The 18,304-nt window shown below is 36.3% G+C and overlaps 1 protein-coding gene across 2 annotated transcripts in view; it reads left to right on the plus strand.

Moving 5' to 3' along the window:
* Positions 1-18,304, plus strand: part of TTC17 (tetratricopeptide repeat domain 17) — a 113,546-nt gene that overhangs the window by 48,769 nt on the left and 46,473 nt on the right. For both annotated transcript variants that reach the window (XM_045808782.2, XM_045808783.2), the window contains exon 16: positions 4,805-4,991. In XM_045808782.2, coding sequence (XP_045664738.1) covers positions 4,805-4,991 — 187 coding nt within the window. The remainder of the gene's footprint in view (positions 1-4,804; positions 4,992-18,304) is intronic.

The following is an 18,304-nucleotide window of genomic DNA, read 5'->3' on the forward strand; positions in this document are numbered from 1 at the left end:
GATTTACCCATTTGCTAGATTAAGAAAGGGGCAAAGGGATTAACCAAAAGTCTCGGAACTTGGATTTATTTCAACTCAGGGAGATTGGCCACAGAGCTCACAGTCTTTGGCCATGTCATGCTGCCTCTGACTTAACATTTGTAAAACAAGTTTACTTTAAAAATTTCACTCCTGTGTTGTATATAATATAAATTTCTTTATCCTTTAATTGTATTTTTATTTTCTTATTTTAATTGTTTCTAAAGATTTTTTTTTAAGTAATCTCTACGCTGAATGCGGGGCTTGAACCTACAATCCCAAGATCAAGAGTCACATGCTCCACAGACTGAGCCAGCCAGGCATCCCTTTAACTGTATTTTTAAAGTAAAAGTTTGTGTATGCATTTTGCTCATTTTGTTAGAATTTAGGGTTTTTTAAATTTTGTACAAACTCTTTATACAAAATCTTTAACTCCATCATACATTAAAAAATATTTTCTCTTTTTGTCTTATCTTTTAAAAATACCCTTCCATTTGCCCGTCTTTTCTCTTGATTTTTATTGTTAGATTTAAGGTCTCCTCACAAGAAATTTGAAAACAATTAGTTCTATTTTGCTTTTGCTGTCTATTACTTGTTTTTAAGTAGTTGACTCAAATACACTAAAATATTTTCCTATGTTGTCTTCTAGACAATTGGTGGTTTTAGGTTTTACATTTAGGTTTGTGATCCATTTCAAGTTAAACTTTTTTGTAATGTGAAGTGGGAATCAAAGTTCATTCATCAGAGTTCATATCACATAGACATTGGGTTGTCCCGGCAGCACATCTTGAGAACCCTTTCATTTCCTTCTTGAATCACCTGTCACCTGCTCTGAACTGCAGACTCCTTTATCCAGCAGCTTACTTGACCATCTCCATGTGGATGTCTAAAACACACTTTAAAACTAAAGGGCAAAACTAAGCTCCTTTACATTGTTCCAGTCTTTCCTTTGTCTTTCCCATTTCAGGAAACAGTAAAGCTAGTAGCTCAGGACAAAAACTTGGAGCCATTCTTCACACCTTTTTTCCTCTCTCAGGGTAAACTCAGTCTATTAACTAACCTTGCTGATATTTTCAAAATACACCCAGAATTGCACTGTTTATCATTATCTCCACTGCTGTCTGATCCAATATACCATTATCTTTTACCTGAAGTATTTCATTAGCCTCCTGCCTAACTTCTCTGCTTTTGGCATTTGTGCCCCTATAGTCTATTCATAGCAATCAGTAAGATCCTTATAAAAAGTCAGATGTTGTCATTTGTTCAGATCTCCTCAGTGGTACTCCATGTAACTCATGGTAAAAGACAAGAATTTATAATAGTGTAGAAGGTCCTACATGACCTTCTTACTTTTCTGACCTCATCCCCATGAAGTCATGCCTTTGCTCATTCTGTTCTAATCTCGCTTACCTCTGCAGTTGCTTGAACATACTAGGCATGCTCCCGCCTCAGCCCCTTTGCACCTTCTGTTCTCTCTGTTAGGAATACTTCACTCCACCAAGATTCTTCATAACTCACTTCATCTCCTTAAATTCCTTTAAAATACTAACTACTCAGTAAGTCTTTCCCTTCCTCCACTCTGGTCTATTTAATGTCTCTTCCCAGCCAAACTCTTCTCCATCACATTCTTCTCATACTTGTGTGATACCCGCATGGTTTTGTGACGCTTGACTAAAACATCTACAAAGGCAGGGACTTATTTTCTGCTGTGTCCCCAGTATCTAAAATACTGGTAAACACTTAGTAGTTATTTTCTGGATGACCTGATGAAAATTTATTTTTTTCCCAAAATACTAATTAGTTTGTCTCAATATAAGATATTTGTACAACCATCATTCTGGTAATAGGAATAAACACTTTGTTTCCTTATGTAAAAATATAAAGACACTTTGAAATCTAAACATGGGATTTAATTTTGCGTCTGGTTGTAAACCACTAAGTAAAATTTTAAATGTAATCTGAGAGCTATTTAGATTATGCCTCTGTAATCTGGAATATTTTGTACACGTTGGCTTGGTTATAGTGAGATATTGTGGATGACCTAACAGCCTGAATCATAAGCAAGTAGTTGGAAGAAAAAAAAAAAGTGAGTAGTTAGATAAATCATAGGTATTGCTTTTCATAGGAATATATTGCATAATTTGAAAAATAATACTTTCTTAGATCCTTTAAAGTATTTTTAATGATAAAATAAGTGTAGAATAAATGGTTTGTACATAAGCAAATACAAATTACCAAGTACAGGTGTATTTCAACTAAAAGGACTTAAACTGAATACTTTGGGCTGCTTATAAAAACAGTCTCAACAAATAATTGGAAAATAGAATACAAAAACTATATATAATAGCATAAAAATCATATATCTAGAAATTAATTTAAAGGAAGATATATAAGATTTCTATACTGGATTGCAAATTATTGCTAAGACAAAGACCTAAATAAGTGGAGAGACATTATATCCATGGATTGGAAGGTTCAGTATTGTTAAGGTGTAAGTTCTTGCCAGAATTGATTTATAGATTTAATCCTAAACTCCTGGCAATTGTATGTATATGTATGTGTAAATGGATAAGTTGATTCTAAAATCTACACAGAAATGGATCTAGAATAGCCAGAAAATTTGCAGGTGAGGGGGAGAAAAAAACAGTTGGAAGGCTTTTATTACTACATTTCAAGACTTGCTGTAAATAAGTCAGTATGGTATTGGCACAAAGATACTTAAACATATCAATAGAACACAATAGAAAAATTAGAACTAGGCCTCTATATATATGGTAACTTGATTCATGACAAAGACACACCAGTAGTTCAGGCAGGGACACCTATTGGTTTTTGAGTAAGTAGTGCGGGAATACGTGGATATCTCTGTGCAAAAAGAAATGAACCTTGACTCCTCCCATACTTCATACACAGAATTAATTTGAGGTGGATCATATACCAAAATGTGAAAGATGAAACAATAAAGCTTGATGAAAACATAAGAGAAGGTCTTCATGATGTTACACTAGGCAAAGATTTTAAAAAGCACTAACTGTAAAATATATATTTGTATAAATATGCAAACATTTTTATATATACATATACATGTATATATATGTGTGTGTATATATATATATATATATATATATATATATATATATGTAAACTGAACTTCATCAAAATTAAGAATTTCTGTTTATCAGAGATACCAGTAAGAGAATAAAAGGCAAACCCCAGACTGGGAGAAGATTTGCAATAAATATTTCCAACAAAGGACCCATATTTAGTACATCTATAAAGAACTCCTTCAAATCAGTAAGAAAAAGACAACCTGTTTGTTTTTTTAATGGGGAAAACAGCAGGCACTTCAGAAATGAGAATATCCAAATGGCCAATAAGCACATGACAAAATATTCAACATCTTTTTTTTTTTTTTTTTTTTTTTTTTTTTTTAAAGATTTTATTTATTTATTTGACAGAGATAGAGATAGCCAGCGAGAGAGGGAACACAAGCAGGGGGAGTGGGAGAGGAAGAAGCAGGCTCATAGCGGAAGAGCCTGACGTGGGGCTCGATCCCATAACGCCGGGATCACGCCCTGAGCCGAAGGCAGACACTTAACCGCTGTGCCACCCAGGCGCCCCTCAACATCTTTGCTAATCAAGGAAATATAAATTAAAACCACATTGAGAGCTACTTCATCACCTCACTAAAACAGCTAAATTTAAAAGACTGACAGTACTAAGTCAATAGATTCTCATACTTCCTGGTAAGAGTGTAAATTTGTACATCCACTTTAGAAAACTCTTTGGTTGTGGGACGCCTCAGTGGCACAATCAGTTAAACATCCGACTCTTGGTTTTGGCTCAGGTTGTGATCTCAGGGTCGTGGGATTGAGCCCCCGCCTCAGGGTCCACGCTCAGTTCAGAGTCTGCTTGTCCCTCTCCCTCCCCCTCTGCCCCTACCCCCGCCTCATACTCTCTCTGTCAAATAAATAAATAAAAATCTTCAAAAAGAAAAACTATTTGGCTGTATCTCATAAAACCAAATGTATGCCTACTTTAAGACCTGCTGCTGAGTATGTATCCAAGGAAAATGAGCACATACCTCTATCAAAAGGTAGTGGCAAGAATGTCCATTGTAGCTTTTTTCATAATAGTCTAAAACTGGAAACAGTCCAGATGCTTTTCAGTAGGAGAATAATAAACAAGCAATAAACAACAAATAATGTGTATTCACATGGTAGACATTACACAATTTAAAAAAAATAAATTACTGATACACAAAAAAACATTGTTTCTTAAACCTTGCATACTGTGTTGAGTGAAAGAATCTATAAAAGGGTATAGATTATATATACATGGAAGGGAACATGCTGTTTGATTACATATATGAAGTTTAAGAACAGGCAGAGCTAATTTACGGTGATAGGACATAACAACACTGGTCACATCTGGGTTTGGGGTTGGGTTGCCCAAGGGAATTTTTGGGGTATTAGAAACATTCTAAATGTTTTGTATCTTGAGATGAGAGGTAGTTACAAGGATATATACATATATAAAAATTCATTGAGCTGTACACTTAAGACTAGTATATATTACACACTTTATGTTTTATTTTAGTAAAAATGTAAAATATAAATTTATATTTGTTACAGTGTAGAATTGGCTCATGTAAATAAAATGGACAGTTAGCCATTAACTATTATGGGATAACCTAAAAGAAGCCAAAAGACATATACTTTAAAAGTTTTGTAACTCAGGAAATATTAATTCACTAACGTTTTTCTGATTTTTTTTTTCTTTTCAGCCCCTGACCTTTTTGAGCCTGGGAAATGCTTACCTTGCTCTGAAGAATATCAGTGGGGCACTTGAGGCCTTTAGACAGGCTTTGAAATTAACTACCAAATGCCCAGAATGTGAAAACAGCCTGAAGTTGATACGCTGTATGCAGTTCTATCCTTTTCTATACAACATCACCTCTTCTGTTTGCAGTGGTAAGCAGCTGTTAAATGCAGGCAAAGTAATGAGCTCAACCAGGGTTCCTATTCTGATCAACAGAACACAGAAAATTACTTTCTCAGTTTTTCCCAGGGATTTTACATCACTAGTATAATTCTAGGTACATAGGAAGGAAATTAATTCATTACTTGCTATATAGATGCTGTAGGGTATTGTGCTTAATTCTCTCCTAGAACCGTAGTTGAAAAAGGCTGACTAAAGTAGATTCAACTGAGATTGATAGACTGAGGTTATTTTTTTCTCTCCCCAAAATCTATGATGTTTTTTAATGACCGGTATTAATGGTAAAGGATATATTTTCTGTCCATAAAGATAATCTGCAGTAAGATTTGAAGCATTTGAAGATTTGATCCTCATTCACTGAAATATACCCCCTCGCCTTTCAGTGAAGATGCTCCAGATCTTGACTGCACCTTTAAAGTAGTCACCCGACGTTAAGGGGTATCTTCTTGCATTCTTCCACTTTCTCCCACAGCCACCAGTGTGTGTGTGTGTGTATGTGTATGTGCATAAGTGTGTCCATCTGGGTAAAAAAATATTTGCGTTAATATCTATCTGAACTATTGTAAATTCATCAGTTAGAACTCCTTAAGGTTTCCATTATGTTTATTTTCTTGTTTAACTTTCACTACAAGAATAAAAAAAGTTTGACTTGAGTTACGAGAGGTGAGGTTTACGTAAATGTGGATCCTCAGAACCTTGCTGTTGTGGAATGCACCGTGGGTGCTTTGCTAATGTTCAGACCAGATTGTAATATTCAAGCAGAGCACTATCAGTCCCTCTCCTTCACTTAAGGAAAAAAACATCCCTCAAACTGGTTTTCCAGATTCACTGTACTAGACTGCCTTAGGATCTTAATGAAATGACAGGCAGTAAGTAGTAAGTAGTGTTTACATTTTTAAGTATCAGAGCCCAATTTCTTAGTGAAGAAACCAAAAATCTAGTAGCAGCATGCTCCATAGCTCAGCTGTGGATCAGTACTGAGCACAGTCTAAACCAGAGTTCTTGCATGGATGCTGAAGGCCTAAGACAGTGTGTTAGCCGTGCAACGGTGCACAGTTGAGCAACGCAACAGAGTCCTACCGATTCATGTTTGAGCCTTAGCTCTGCCATTACTGTTTCTAATCCCAGTAAAGTAACTCTGTCCTCATCTATAAAATGAGAGGGAAAATCTGTCCCCTAGATTTGTTGGTAGGATTAAATAAGATCCTTATCACATGATAGATGTGGGTAAAATAGGCCATTAGAAATTCATAATAAATACAAAATAGTGTGACCTTAAAGGTGCAAGTTATGGATCTTTATCTTCTTACTTAATTCCAGAAAATATGTTCTGGTCTTTTAAATTCCTTAGATTACCTATCAATAGCATTGTAAACAGAATTTTACTTTTTTTGATGAGCTGTTTTTTATTAATAGTCTCATATTTATTTTACCTGCTATCCTCTCCCTCGCCTCTCTTGATTTCTTTGTTATTGGAAAGAAGAGTTTTGTATGTATATTAGTGACCCTCTTCTAAAAAGCCTTTTCGTTAATATTACTTTACATGCTTTTGCTTAGGATTTCAGTTTCTTGAAATTTATTATTATTTTGTCACTCATGTCAAGAGAAGGAATTCAGTTGTCTTGAACTTTTTCCCCAGGGCATAATTTCAACTAGCCCAGGAAACTAATAACCTGAAACAAATCTACAAAGTTGTAGTATCTTAGTATTTAGTTGTCCAGGTATGCCACAGATACTATTACCAGATCCAGTACAATAAAAGAAAATAATTTGACTTGGGAAGAAGGAATACTTTTTTTAGTTGTTTCAAAGACAGCTCATTAATAATTTTTTTTTAATTTAGCCCCTTTTATGTTGTGATTAATTATTTTAGGAGAGAATCCACCATCTGCTAAATACTGGTACCCCCTGATGGAAATGTATGCTATAGCATTTTCGGAGTTTTCAACTTCATTGATTAATACTGAGTTCATTTCAGTATTGATTTTTTCTTTGACAGTGTTTTTGCATTACTTGTTTCCACAGGAATCCTGTACAGTCGCAGTTGCTTTGCAGAGTTCCAGCTTTGTAAAGCTGAAACTTCAAAGCAACAGGTATCTCCACAGAAACCATGAGCTTCTTATATTTGAAAACCCAGTTTCATTTCCTGTTTCTGAGCTTTACTAAATGGTTGAGGAAAAAAAGAAAAACCTCTGAATAATGATTAGCATTTCTGTACCTTCAGATGATTGTCTGCCTTTTGCTTTTAGATTTTTGCAATATTGAAATAAGCTTCATAAGTTATCCTGCTTGTCTGAGACATTATCTGTCTGAAGTTTTTTGTTTTTTTTTTTTTTTTAATTTGTGAGAGAGAGAGAGATAGGACAAGCAGGGGGAATGGCAGGGAAAGCAGGCAGAGGAAGAAGCAGGCTCCCTGCTGAACAAGGAGCCCAATGCGGGACTCGATCCCAGGACCCGGGATCATGACTTGAGCCGAAGGCAGCTGCTTAACCAACTGAGCCACCCAGGCGCCCCTGTCTGAAGTTTTTTTATGACAGTATGAAGTTTTCAAGATACCAACAAGGTTTATGATTCTTTTTCCATATAGTAATCAAGGAATTCATATTGATTTTTATTAGAGAAGAATTCCAGCTGCCCTTACCCACCCTGTCCCAACCTAAGTCATTCTGTTATGAAAGTCTTTTTGAAAAGCTACCATTTAAAAGCTTTACAGATAAGCTTTTCTTACAGACCAAAAATAGCTAATTACCCTTAGAAAATGTTTCTTTAATAATTTTTCTGACCACTATTGTTAATCTTCAACAAATTATTTTCTTTAAAGATCCATGTTAGCAACTATTTTTACAGCAGCTATAATATAGTATAAACTCTTGGGTAATATGAACTTAATGATAAAATTGTAGGCAGTGTGTTAACATGAGCCAGTATTTTATTTCTTTTCATACGTAATCACGGAATTTTTCACACAGAGTTTCAGTGTATGTTTCTTGGAATATCTGCACAGGTAATGTATTCTGTTACCTTTCAGTACTGATTCATTCAACTTAAAAATACATAATCACTATGCTTACAGAACGTTTCCACTTGTAAAGGCTTTTATAGCTAAAAAATGTGTCAATGCATAATTACTTATCTGACAGTTTTTCCGAACTTTTATTGACTGCCGTGTATTAGTTGTGTATGTTCTTATATAGCAAGTACCTGACATCATCTCTCTCTTTCTCTCCTTGGAATAGCTTTTAATAAATTCTTCTCTTTTATAGGTAGTTTTCTATCACCACCCCTATTTCAAGGATGCTGGGAAGGAAAACTTAATAGATTGATTTTTAAATTGTCAACTCTGAGTTGACTATTAAAAGAGAAGCTAGTGCTTTCAGTTTTGATTAAACATTTATTGTGGCACTTTTGAAATACATGCTGTTTTACCACATGTATTGGTTTGTTATTTTACAATTTGATTTAACTTAAATAGAACTGAATGTGCCACTTTAACAAACCCACTCTTCAATAACAACATACTTGGCCCTTTTTAAGTAAAATGGAATCTGTTAAATAAACTTCCAGTGCTTTTGAGTATAAGTAAGTTGTTTTCAGTGCCAAACACTAAAAAAAAGGACTTTTCTTTTTAATTGGAAAAAATAAAGGCGTCAGAAAGAATGAAATTTCATGAAGTAATAATGATTATCTTCTCTAAGGACCAAAAATGGAAAATAAGTTTTAATAACAATATAAGCAGAATGATTAAATATTGAATCTGTCGAGAAGTCCAGAAATACATGTAGTGCATTTTCCAAGCATTTATTACTTCAAAATATCTTTTAAATACTTTTTCCTTCAACTTCACTAATCTGCAAATCAAAAAGTTATATCTAGCGAAGATATTTTTCTACTAAAGCAGTCTAGATTATTTTATTATTATCATTACTACTATTATTATTATGTCTCTGATATGTATGATTTTACCTTATTTTTAGTATTTTTCATTCAGTATTATTTTTCTTTTGTTAGAAAACATAAGACCAATGGCAGGTCATATTTATTAGACTTGATTTACATGAGATGCTTACACGTTTGCCACTGACAATGGCATTTGTATTTGCTGAATACAATTAAGCATCTAACCCAGGATTTCTCTGGTCTTTTCATAATTCACTAAGATACATGCCCACTTAAAAATATTGACCCAGATCTTTAGAAATGATGGATCAGTGTTGTACAGTAGAACTCAGACTTTAATATCTAGGTATGCTTAGAATTTCATGCAGGTTTTTCTATAATATGTATATGGAAGCTTTCACTACTAGAGAAAAAAAAATAAAAGAATTTCCAAATCATGTACATGAGCTTTAATATCTGTTGCAGTGTGTAGAGTTATAACTGTGTGGTCATCACAGTGTTTCTGTATTTATAGTATCTATTTACCTAAATCATATCTCCTTTTGTAATTTGGTTCATTACCTGTGGTTTTAGTCTATGTTCTCTGACCTAAATTTCTGTAGATTTATAACTTGTGGCTTAAAGCAATTTTACCTGGAGTCTAGATTTTGAAGAAAAAGAAATCTTGCGTTTTGCTGCCCTCCTGTGGACTATCCAGCATATGCCACTGCAATTAAGGACCTTGGCTTTATGATATTCTTCATAAAAATTAATGAAGATGTCTGCCTAAAAGAACAAGATACAGTCTTAAAGATCCAGTTTTTATAGCAATTTTAATATGCTACTAGTTAACTTCCCTCCATTTATTTCTGTAAGAAGAATTAAAACTTTGGTTAATTTACTACAGCTTTCAAAATCCTAAAATGCAAGCATATGCCTACAACAAAGCCAAATGTAACTGTCTATATGTAATGTGTTTAGATTTTTATATTTCTTTACTAAAAAGGGCTTTAATTATTTGGTTAACAGATAATCCTTTGACAAGTATCTATGTGGTAGAGGGGGAATAAGTAAAGGCCCTTTCTGTGAATTGAGAAGCAAAGATTATAAGTTACTCAAGTCAAGTGTCACTCAGTGGTAGAGCCAAGACCGACTGAGTCCTCTGTCTTCCGAGGCCAGTGTGGTTCCTGTGCAGAATTCCTGTTACTTGCAACAAGTCATAACCCATTCCACTGCTATCATTGAAATAATTCACACTTGTAGATTCTTGATACATTTTTTGTGAAAATGATATAATCACTGTACTTTTTATGTCATCACTGAAAAGAGATACATACCTCCCTGTATAAAACATGAACCTGAACTAGATTTTGGGGGGCAGTCATAACCCTAAAGGCACACCTAAAACAGGCCCTTTCGGTTTAGCTTGTCGCCTTTGTCTCCTCTGCATTTTGCGTCATTAGATTGCCACGTAGCCTTGGATTGTATACAGATCTGGTGGCTGTACTTGCATTATTATCTCAGTAGGTAATATTTATCTTTTGGGATTCCCAGTGTTTAGCTTTCATGAACAAAATGGTTACCTTTGGTTTTCATAAGAACTTAGGACAGTAAATCCAACTCTTTTTTTTTTTTTTTTTTAGTAAAATTCTGATAGCCGGTGGTTTTACATTTCAGCCTCTGAAAGACATTAAATGTAAAATTATTCATTTTAGTTTTTAAATACATTCTGGTTTGTGATGTGAACTTTTCGTCCTACATGCAAAAAGTTGTTTTTTTTCTTTTGAGGAATGAGCCTGTTGGTCCCTGACTAAGATCTTTCCACAACTGTCCACTTACGATAGATTGTTAACCCAGCCAAGTAATATTTAAGAGAAATGAAATTTGATGGTGGATATAACCTCTAAAGCAACAAAATGTTTCCTTTTAACTAAATGAAACTGAGTGTGGCTTAGTTATTCATTCATCTAACTATTACCTCTTGTCTGCCAGCCACTATTCTAGGAACTGGAAACCAAACAGAAAAAAATTCCAGGTCTTATGGAGCTTCATTCTAGTGGAGGGAAACAGAGCAGATGGTAAATATAATAAAGAAATTATTTAGTATGTTAGAAGATAATGCTAAAGGGAAAATAGAGCAGGAGGTCAGGTGAGATTCAAACTGGATTGTTCAAAGAGGCCCCACTGAGAAAGTGACACTGGAGCAAAGACTTAAAGGAGGTGAGGGTTTAGGCCATGCAGACAGATAGCATAAGAGCATTTCAGGCAGAGAGAATAGTTGTTGCAAAAGCTTTTGCAAGGAACAGCAAGAAGGCCTACATGGTTGCAGTGGACTTAGATGAAAACAGAGATGAATGGGAGGAAGATAGAACCTTATCTGTACTGCTTTGCAGACCATTCTAATAATTTGGGATTTTATTCTAAGAGAAAGATGTATGATTTGGAAGGTTTTGTACAGATAAGAAAAATGATCTGATTTACACATTAGCAGGTTTCCTCTAGCTGCTCTGTTGAAAATAGATTGCGATAGGGTAAGGGCAAGAGCAGGAAGACCAATTAGGATGCTGTTGCAAAATATAGGTGAAAGATAATGCTGGTTTGGACCAGCCAGGTGAAGGGAGAGGAAGTGAGAAGCCGTCATTGTATTTGGGATGCATTTTTGAAAATAGAACCAACAAGACACTACCAGAGGGAATGTGGGAAATGAAGGAAAGAGAGGTCGTGGGTAACTCCTAAATTTGGGACCTGAGCAACTGGTGCTATTTAACGAGATTTGTAATCACTATTGGTGCTGTTTAATGAGATAGTAAAGGCTGAGGAAGGAGCAGGTTTAGGGAGAAAAACAAGTTTGGTTTTGTAAATGTTAAGTTTGCATTGCTTATTAAATGTTTCAGTGCAAGTGTTAGGTAGGCAATTAGTTATATGAGTGTCATGATGGTCAGGGAAGAGCCCCAGGCTAGAGATGAAAATCTGTGAACTATGGGCTTAGGAGTGGTGTTTTAAATCATGAGCTTGGATGAAGTTACCTCAATGGTTATTATAAAAAGGAAAGTAGGTCAACAATGAATTACTAGGGCATTCCAGTCAACATTAGGAGGTTGAGAAGAGAACAATAAAGGAGCAGCTAGCCAGACAGTAGGAACATCAGGCAAGTATTTTGTCCCAGAAATGAAGAAAATGTTTTGAGAAGTGATCAGTTGTATCATTATTGTTGCACTATGTGGATACATCCCAAGAGGTTGAGCTGGATGAGGACAGAGAATAAGCCATTGGATTTAGGAACATGGAGGTTGTTGGCAGTCTTCTAAAAGTTTGTACGAAGTGAGTTGTGAAGGAGATTTGTGGAGATGGCTAGCAACTCTTCCAAGAAGTTTTGCTATAGTGAGAAGCAGAAAATGGGATGGAAGTTAGGGATATGGGATTAAAGATAAATTTGGTTTGGGTTTTGCTCTAAAATAGAAAATTTTGCAGTATGTTTGCATAGGACTGATCCAGTAAAGAAGGAGAAATTAAAGATGCAAAAAAAGAAGCTAATTATCAAAGCAAAGTTCTTGAAGAGATGGGGAATAGCATCTGAGGCACAAATGTAGGGGAGGGGTTGTCTTGAGATAGGAGCAGGGACAATATATAGGTATAGATGTGGACTTTTGCGTGCTTCTCAGTGCAATGAGAGGCTAGTTGTCATATCAGAGTGAAGAGAAGCAGAGGGTGTTGTGGATAATGTTGAGACAAAAAGGCTGAAAACAGTAGACTCAGAATGTGAGTTGACCAGAGAAGTTCTAACTTTGGTAACTGCATAAATGTCAATGTCATTAATTAGAGAATATGGAAAAGAAATTATTTATGCATCAATGTAAGGCTGGAGAATAATTTCAGTGATAGACATGTTCATCTAGAGATGCCTCTGGCTCCCTCAGAGAGAATGTGCAAAGTAAGAAGAAAAGACCAGGGATGGAATCCTAGAATGTACTAGCATTTAAGGAGCAGAGCCAGTGAAGGAGTAGAGGGGTATTGGGAAGCCAAGGGGGAGCTAGGTCCTGAAGGTCAGAAGAACAGAGGGTTTGAGAAGGAAGAAGAAATCAATAGTAGTCTGTTCCGTGTGGTTCCCCAGGTCTGGTACAGATATCGCTAGAGGTGCACCAGCTTTCAGGTAGGACTTACATTAACATTTTTAAATAATTTTAGCATTTAAAAAAACTTAAAAAATAATTTTAGTATTTATGGCTTATTCTGATGGGCATTAGGAAAAATGTGTAACTAGCACATCAAACTGTGATATATGAAAAGTGGTACCGATTTCCCCTTTAGACATAATCTAAGATTAAACTGAATCCGTTTAAAGAAAAACATTACGTAAACAGTGGTGCTGGTACCTACGGAAAAATCACGACAGTAGTGGTAGATGGATAGTGTAGAAGGCTCTGCGTTTCACAGTTTAGAAAGTCGTTGGTGACTTCATTTTATCAAAAGTATTTTCTGTAAAATGGGGAGATAACTACACTAAAACAACAAAAATAAAGCTTAGGATAATAGAAGTGTTAAACTGAGCTCTTACTCTCAGAGCTATTGGCATAGTTTCTAAACTACAACTCATGTTTCAGCCTGTGACTCAGTGACTAACATAACTTTAAAGCAAGTAGATAATGATATCAAGAAACATTCTTTAGAAATATATTAATAGGGGCGCCTGGGGCGCAGTCGTTAAGCGTCTGCCTTCGGCTCAGGGCGTGATCCCGGAGTCCTGGGATCGAGCCCCATGTCAGGCTCCTCTACTGGGAGCCTGCTTCTTCCTCTCCCACTCCCCCTGCTTGTGTTCCCTCTCTCGCTGGCTGTCTCCCTCTGTCAAATAAATAAATAAGATCTTTAAAAAAAAAAGAAACATATTAATAATAGGATACAAATAATGAAGGTTTTTTAGATTCACCTGTTAGAAATAGTGGAAAAGTAACTATGTTCGAAATAAAACAGAAAATTTTGCCAGGTGAGCGAAGCAAGAGGGCATTTATCAGGAGGGTATTCCAAGCCTCAGCATGTAGTATACACGGAGCAGGTGGTTTTATTCTCTCTCCATGGTCTGTTGGACCAAATCACTGCAGCCTTGTCTGTGATGCTCCAGGAGGACCGAGACTGAGGGTAGCAACTGAGCTGTCACTATAGACATTTCCGTAGCACTGCTTAACGTCAGTGAGGATGGGATGGCACTGGAGGTTGTTAGTTATGGCATACTTTAATTCATTGATCTAAAAATAAATTTATATCTCTGAATTACAGAGCTTAACACTTGAGGTGTACACATGGTCTCCACTAGTATTAGGGTTACTATATTGAGTCTCCAAAAGGAAGTCAGTTGTATTTTTGGGTACTAAATTAAGTTTAGAATACAGTTCTGCCTCCTTTCTGCTCTATGTATAGTTTGAGGATACCCACTGGATGGCATCATTAATCATATTTTATGATCACTTATCTACAAACACATAGGGTTGGAAAGTTATATTTGGACATCTTTCTTTGTATATAGGCTCCGTTGTATATCAGGAGCTTACTGTGATTTCCTACATTCATATCACTATGGACAAAATAATTGTACACCTACAAGAAAAATAGGAAGAATGAGCAAGATGGGGTCTGTTTAAGCTGGCCCTCATTAATTATTGAACAAGATATTTTTAATATGGTTTGTCACTGCAGTTGTAGATCAGTTCCTGATAAGAATTGAAAGCAGCTAATTCTGTAAGGCAAGTCGTCAGTTGCTGTCTTTTTAAATTTCAACTTCCATTCATTCTTGCTGATGTTTTTAGAGCTATTTTGCCATCTCATATAGCAAGCATTTGCATGACTCTTCCCCATTCAAAAAGATGATTCTAATTGCAGAACTCTCACACGCACACACACACACACACACACACACACACACAAAGTCCATTCTACTTTGGTAGAACGAGCTTTTTTTTTTTAAGTGATTTATGCCTCAGTGAGTTCTTTATGTGTGCTGTGAGCCGACTAGTTGAAGTGAATTCCCAATTTTGAAATTTTTGTTTAACACAACGAGCACTAAGTCTTTAAACCCCTTCACAGATGTAATCATTGAATGATTTCTACTCAGTTTCATGGCGTGATGGAAATAAAGCAGTTGAACCTGATAATCACTACAAAAGAACATTAGTTAGTTTTAAAATACATATGACCGAGGATACCTGGCATATATATGTGTATATGGAACGCTGGCTTTGGTTTTTTCCCCCCTTTTTTCTTCCAGCAGTGTTATTCCTAGTAGTCAAATGTATTTCATACTAAACTGTGCTCTTTGACTAAGAAAATTTCAGTAATCTCTTACTTTTTCTTAGCCACTAAGGTTTATTTGGTTATGATCTTGAAAATGCAGGAGAAATTTAAATCAAATTTCATAGCTGTTGAAAAGACCACAGCTTTGGATTTGTCTTCTCATTTAATTGCTTTTTATAACAACAAGTCTAAATTTGCCATTCAAAAATTGCCAAACTATAGGGCATTGATTAATAACCCAGTCAGATCACATATCCAAAGTGATTATTATTAAAAAAAAAAAGCGTATCAAATTTCAGGAAAAAGAGCTGGAGGTCAATAGCAGTTGATAGTGTACCAGGTGTCGATCAAATGTTCATTCCTGCTGCACCTATAATAACACAGGCATGTTTCCCTTGACAATGTAAAACATAGCTAGGGAAAAATCTAACATGAACAAAAAAATGAAACAATTCACCACCTCTCTCACTGCCTAAAAAGTATAAATGTTAAAAATTGGAAAAGAGTAAGGTCTTAGAAACTATGTTATTATGTGCAAAGCAGCCACTGAGGTGAATGCCTCCAGGTGACTTTCGTGTGGTGACGTAAAGCAAAAGGAAAAAGTGTGATAGCACCATTAATTTCTTTCTGCTTTTTACTTGATTTAGTGCATTGGCTACGAATGCTTAGAATTAGATATGCTCTAATCAAAGTGCTTGCCTTAATCCCATACACACGAAGTGGTGTCTACAGTCAGGCAACTAGGGAACTTTGTTTCTGAAATCCACAAGGCCCTACTTAAAATGTTCTATGGTAGAGGGACGTAAGTGGCCTTTAAAAAAAAATAACAACAACCTTGGTTTAAATATCATACTCACTGCCCATACCAGTGAAAAGGACAATTGCTAATGCTCTTTGTTTTCACATCTGAGTCCTATGAGATATTACTAGGTTCAAGTCCTTATTGATTCTGGAATAACTAGGGTCTTGAGTTCTCATTTAAAGACATCCTTATAATTCACTTACCCTGGGGAATAAAAAAAGATCAAGTAGCCTTTGAGATTTTATTAGCCCTGACCTAACGTAATACCCTTGCAATAGGAAAAAAGGCAAGCCTGATATGCCCAAAAAGTTAAGTGCTTCTGATGGTAGGTCCCATCCCCACTGCGCTATCACTGTGCTATCTCCATTTGCATTTTGAGGAAGAGGACCAGAGTTAAGATCTATTGATTTTCCTTCTAGATTCCTTTCCTCAACCTCAGCAGGTTACCATTCACTTGCAGCAGGAGAAAGGAGAGAAAAATGATAAACCCCCAAGACTGTGGGTAGCTAGGAAATCCAAGCCTCTCCCCCTACCACCTGTTTGTAGGCTTATTCTAAGTATTAAGAATTGGGTGAAACCAACTCAAGTGTGTGGGGTTGACTCAAATAGATGTGCCGAATTTAAATTCACTGACCACATAAAAACTTTAATATCATTCTGCCTCTGGCAAAGTCAGTGGAAATTGTAACAAACCGTAATATACGAGGATGATACTGTGGATAGCCTGTTTTCTTTACTACACACATCCCACTTTCCTGGATCCATGTGTTTGCTCATGTTGTTTTCTGCAGCTCCTCCTTCTCACCCTCCATCATGCCCTTCCCCTCTACAAAAATCCTAATCTTACCCATCCTTCAAGGCTCACTTCTGCCATATGCCTTACCCAGCCCCTTAATTATAAGTCCTCTGTAGCTAATCATTCTACCTGTTCCTCTCCTTCAGCTCCTGTGTCTTGCCATCATACTTATTTGTGTATGAGACACAACTTACCTACAAGACTTCCTCAGCTCATTGAGAGCAGGGACCAGTCCTTTTTTCATTTTCATACTCTGGCCCACCATGCATTCTGCAACCCCCCCTCATTGTTTGGCACATAGAATGTACTTAAATGGCAAAGTAGCTGGTGATATTTCAAGTTTGAACTACTGAGAATACCTAGTAATAAAGAGTAATTAACTTGTGTCCACCCACCATTTACCCAGAATGCTTTACACCAAACCCCCACTCAATATACATATATAGATACAGATCTTCTTTTAAGGTCTGCGGCTCCCACACCATAGGAGGGAGAAGACGAAAGGAATCGTATTGTCTTTCTTGTCCACCAGAAGCTGACATGTCTTATAGCCTGCATTCTCTCACTCCCTGTATGCACTGTTATTAATGAAAGTTACAAACAAATGTCCTTGTTGACCCTCGTGGAAAAATTATCATTTATGGATAAATCAGTAAGTCAGAGAAAACCTGTTGGGTTTATTTCCCCTGCGCACTTGCTTGAAACAAATTTGCCTCGGCTGAACTAAACCAGAGATTTCAATTTAATACTTTGACTGTGACTACTACTAAGACTACGACGGCGGCTACTACTAGCAGCTGTGGCAGTTAACTTGCTTTCTTCAATATACTTTCTGCCTGGAGAATCTTTCGTAGTGAACTTCTGGTGAATGTTTAAATGCCCTTCCTTAGAGATCGAATCTGATCCTTCACATTTCTGGAGGAAACAGTAGCTCCTGAGAGCTTGGATTCCATCACTGGAGTCATTTCTTCCACAGTCCACAGGTTACGGTGTCTGTGTCTCAGCTGGCCCTGACTTTGCCCTCTATGCCATAGTCACTTAAGAGAGGGCCACATGGGAAGACAGGCCAGATTTACACCCAGCTCTCATTTTTCTTCTCTAAAAGGAGGCTGGGAATATAAGTCTACAAAAACCAGTGCAGCTCTGAATCCCCAGGCAAAGCAGACTGCCCTCCCATATGTGGACCAAGTGGTCCCCAGCATTGAGGTCAGACCTGTAATATGTAGTAAAAGGAAAACATACACATGCGCACACACATACACACACACACTTGTATTTGAGGTCACAGACTTTTCTTAGTTTTTCTTTTTTAAACTTGCTTCTGACTCATTCACCTCACCAGGAGGGAAAGCCTATGTAATTCTGAAGTTGCTGATTTCAAGTCTTTAATATGGTCTGTTTTCTATCTGGCATTGCACTTTTAAGGTCAGTTGGTACATAAGCATTACTTTAATCCTCCCGCAAAGAATTTCATTTGGCAGTAATTGCTGAATGAGAACAAGTCTAAGGAGCCAACACTTCTGTTGAAA

This window comes from Ursus americanus, chromosome 24, assembly GCF_024610735.1.
Source record: "Ursus americanus isolate L20-20 chromosome 24, mUrsAme1.1.p, whole genome shotgun sequence".
NCBI lineage: Eukaryota > Metazoa > Chordata > Mammalia > Carnivora > Ursidae > Ursus > Ursus americanus.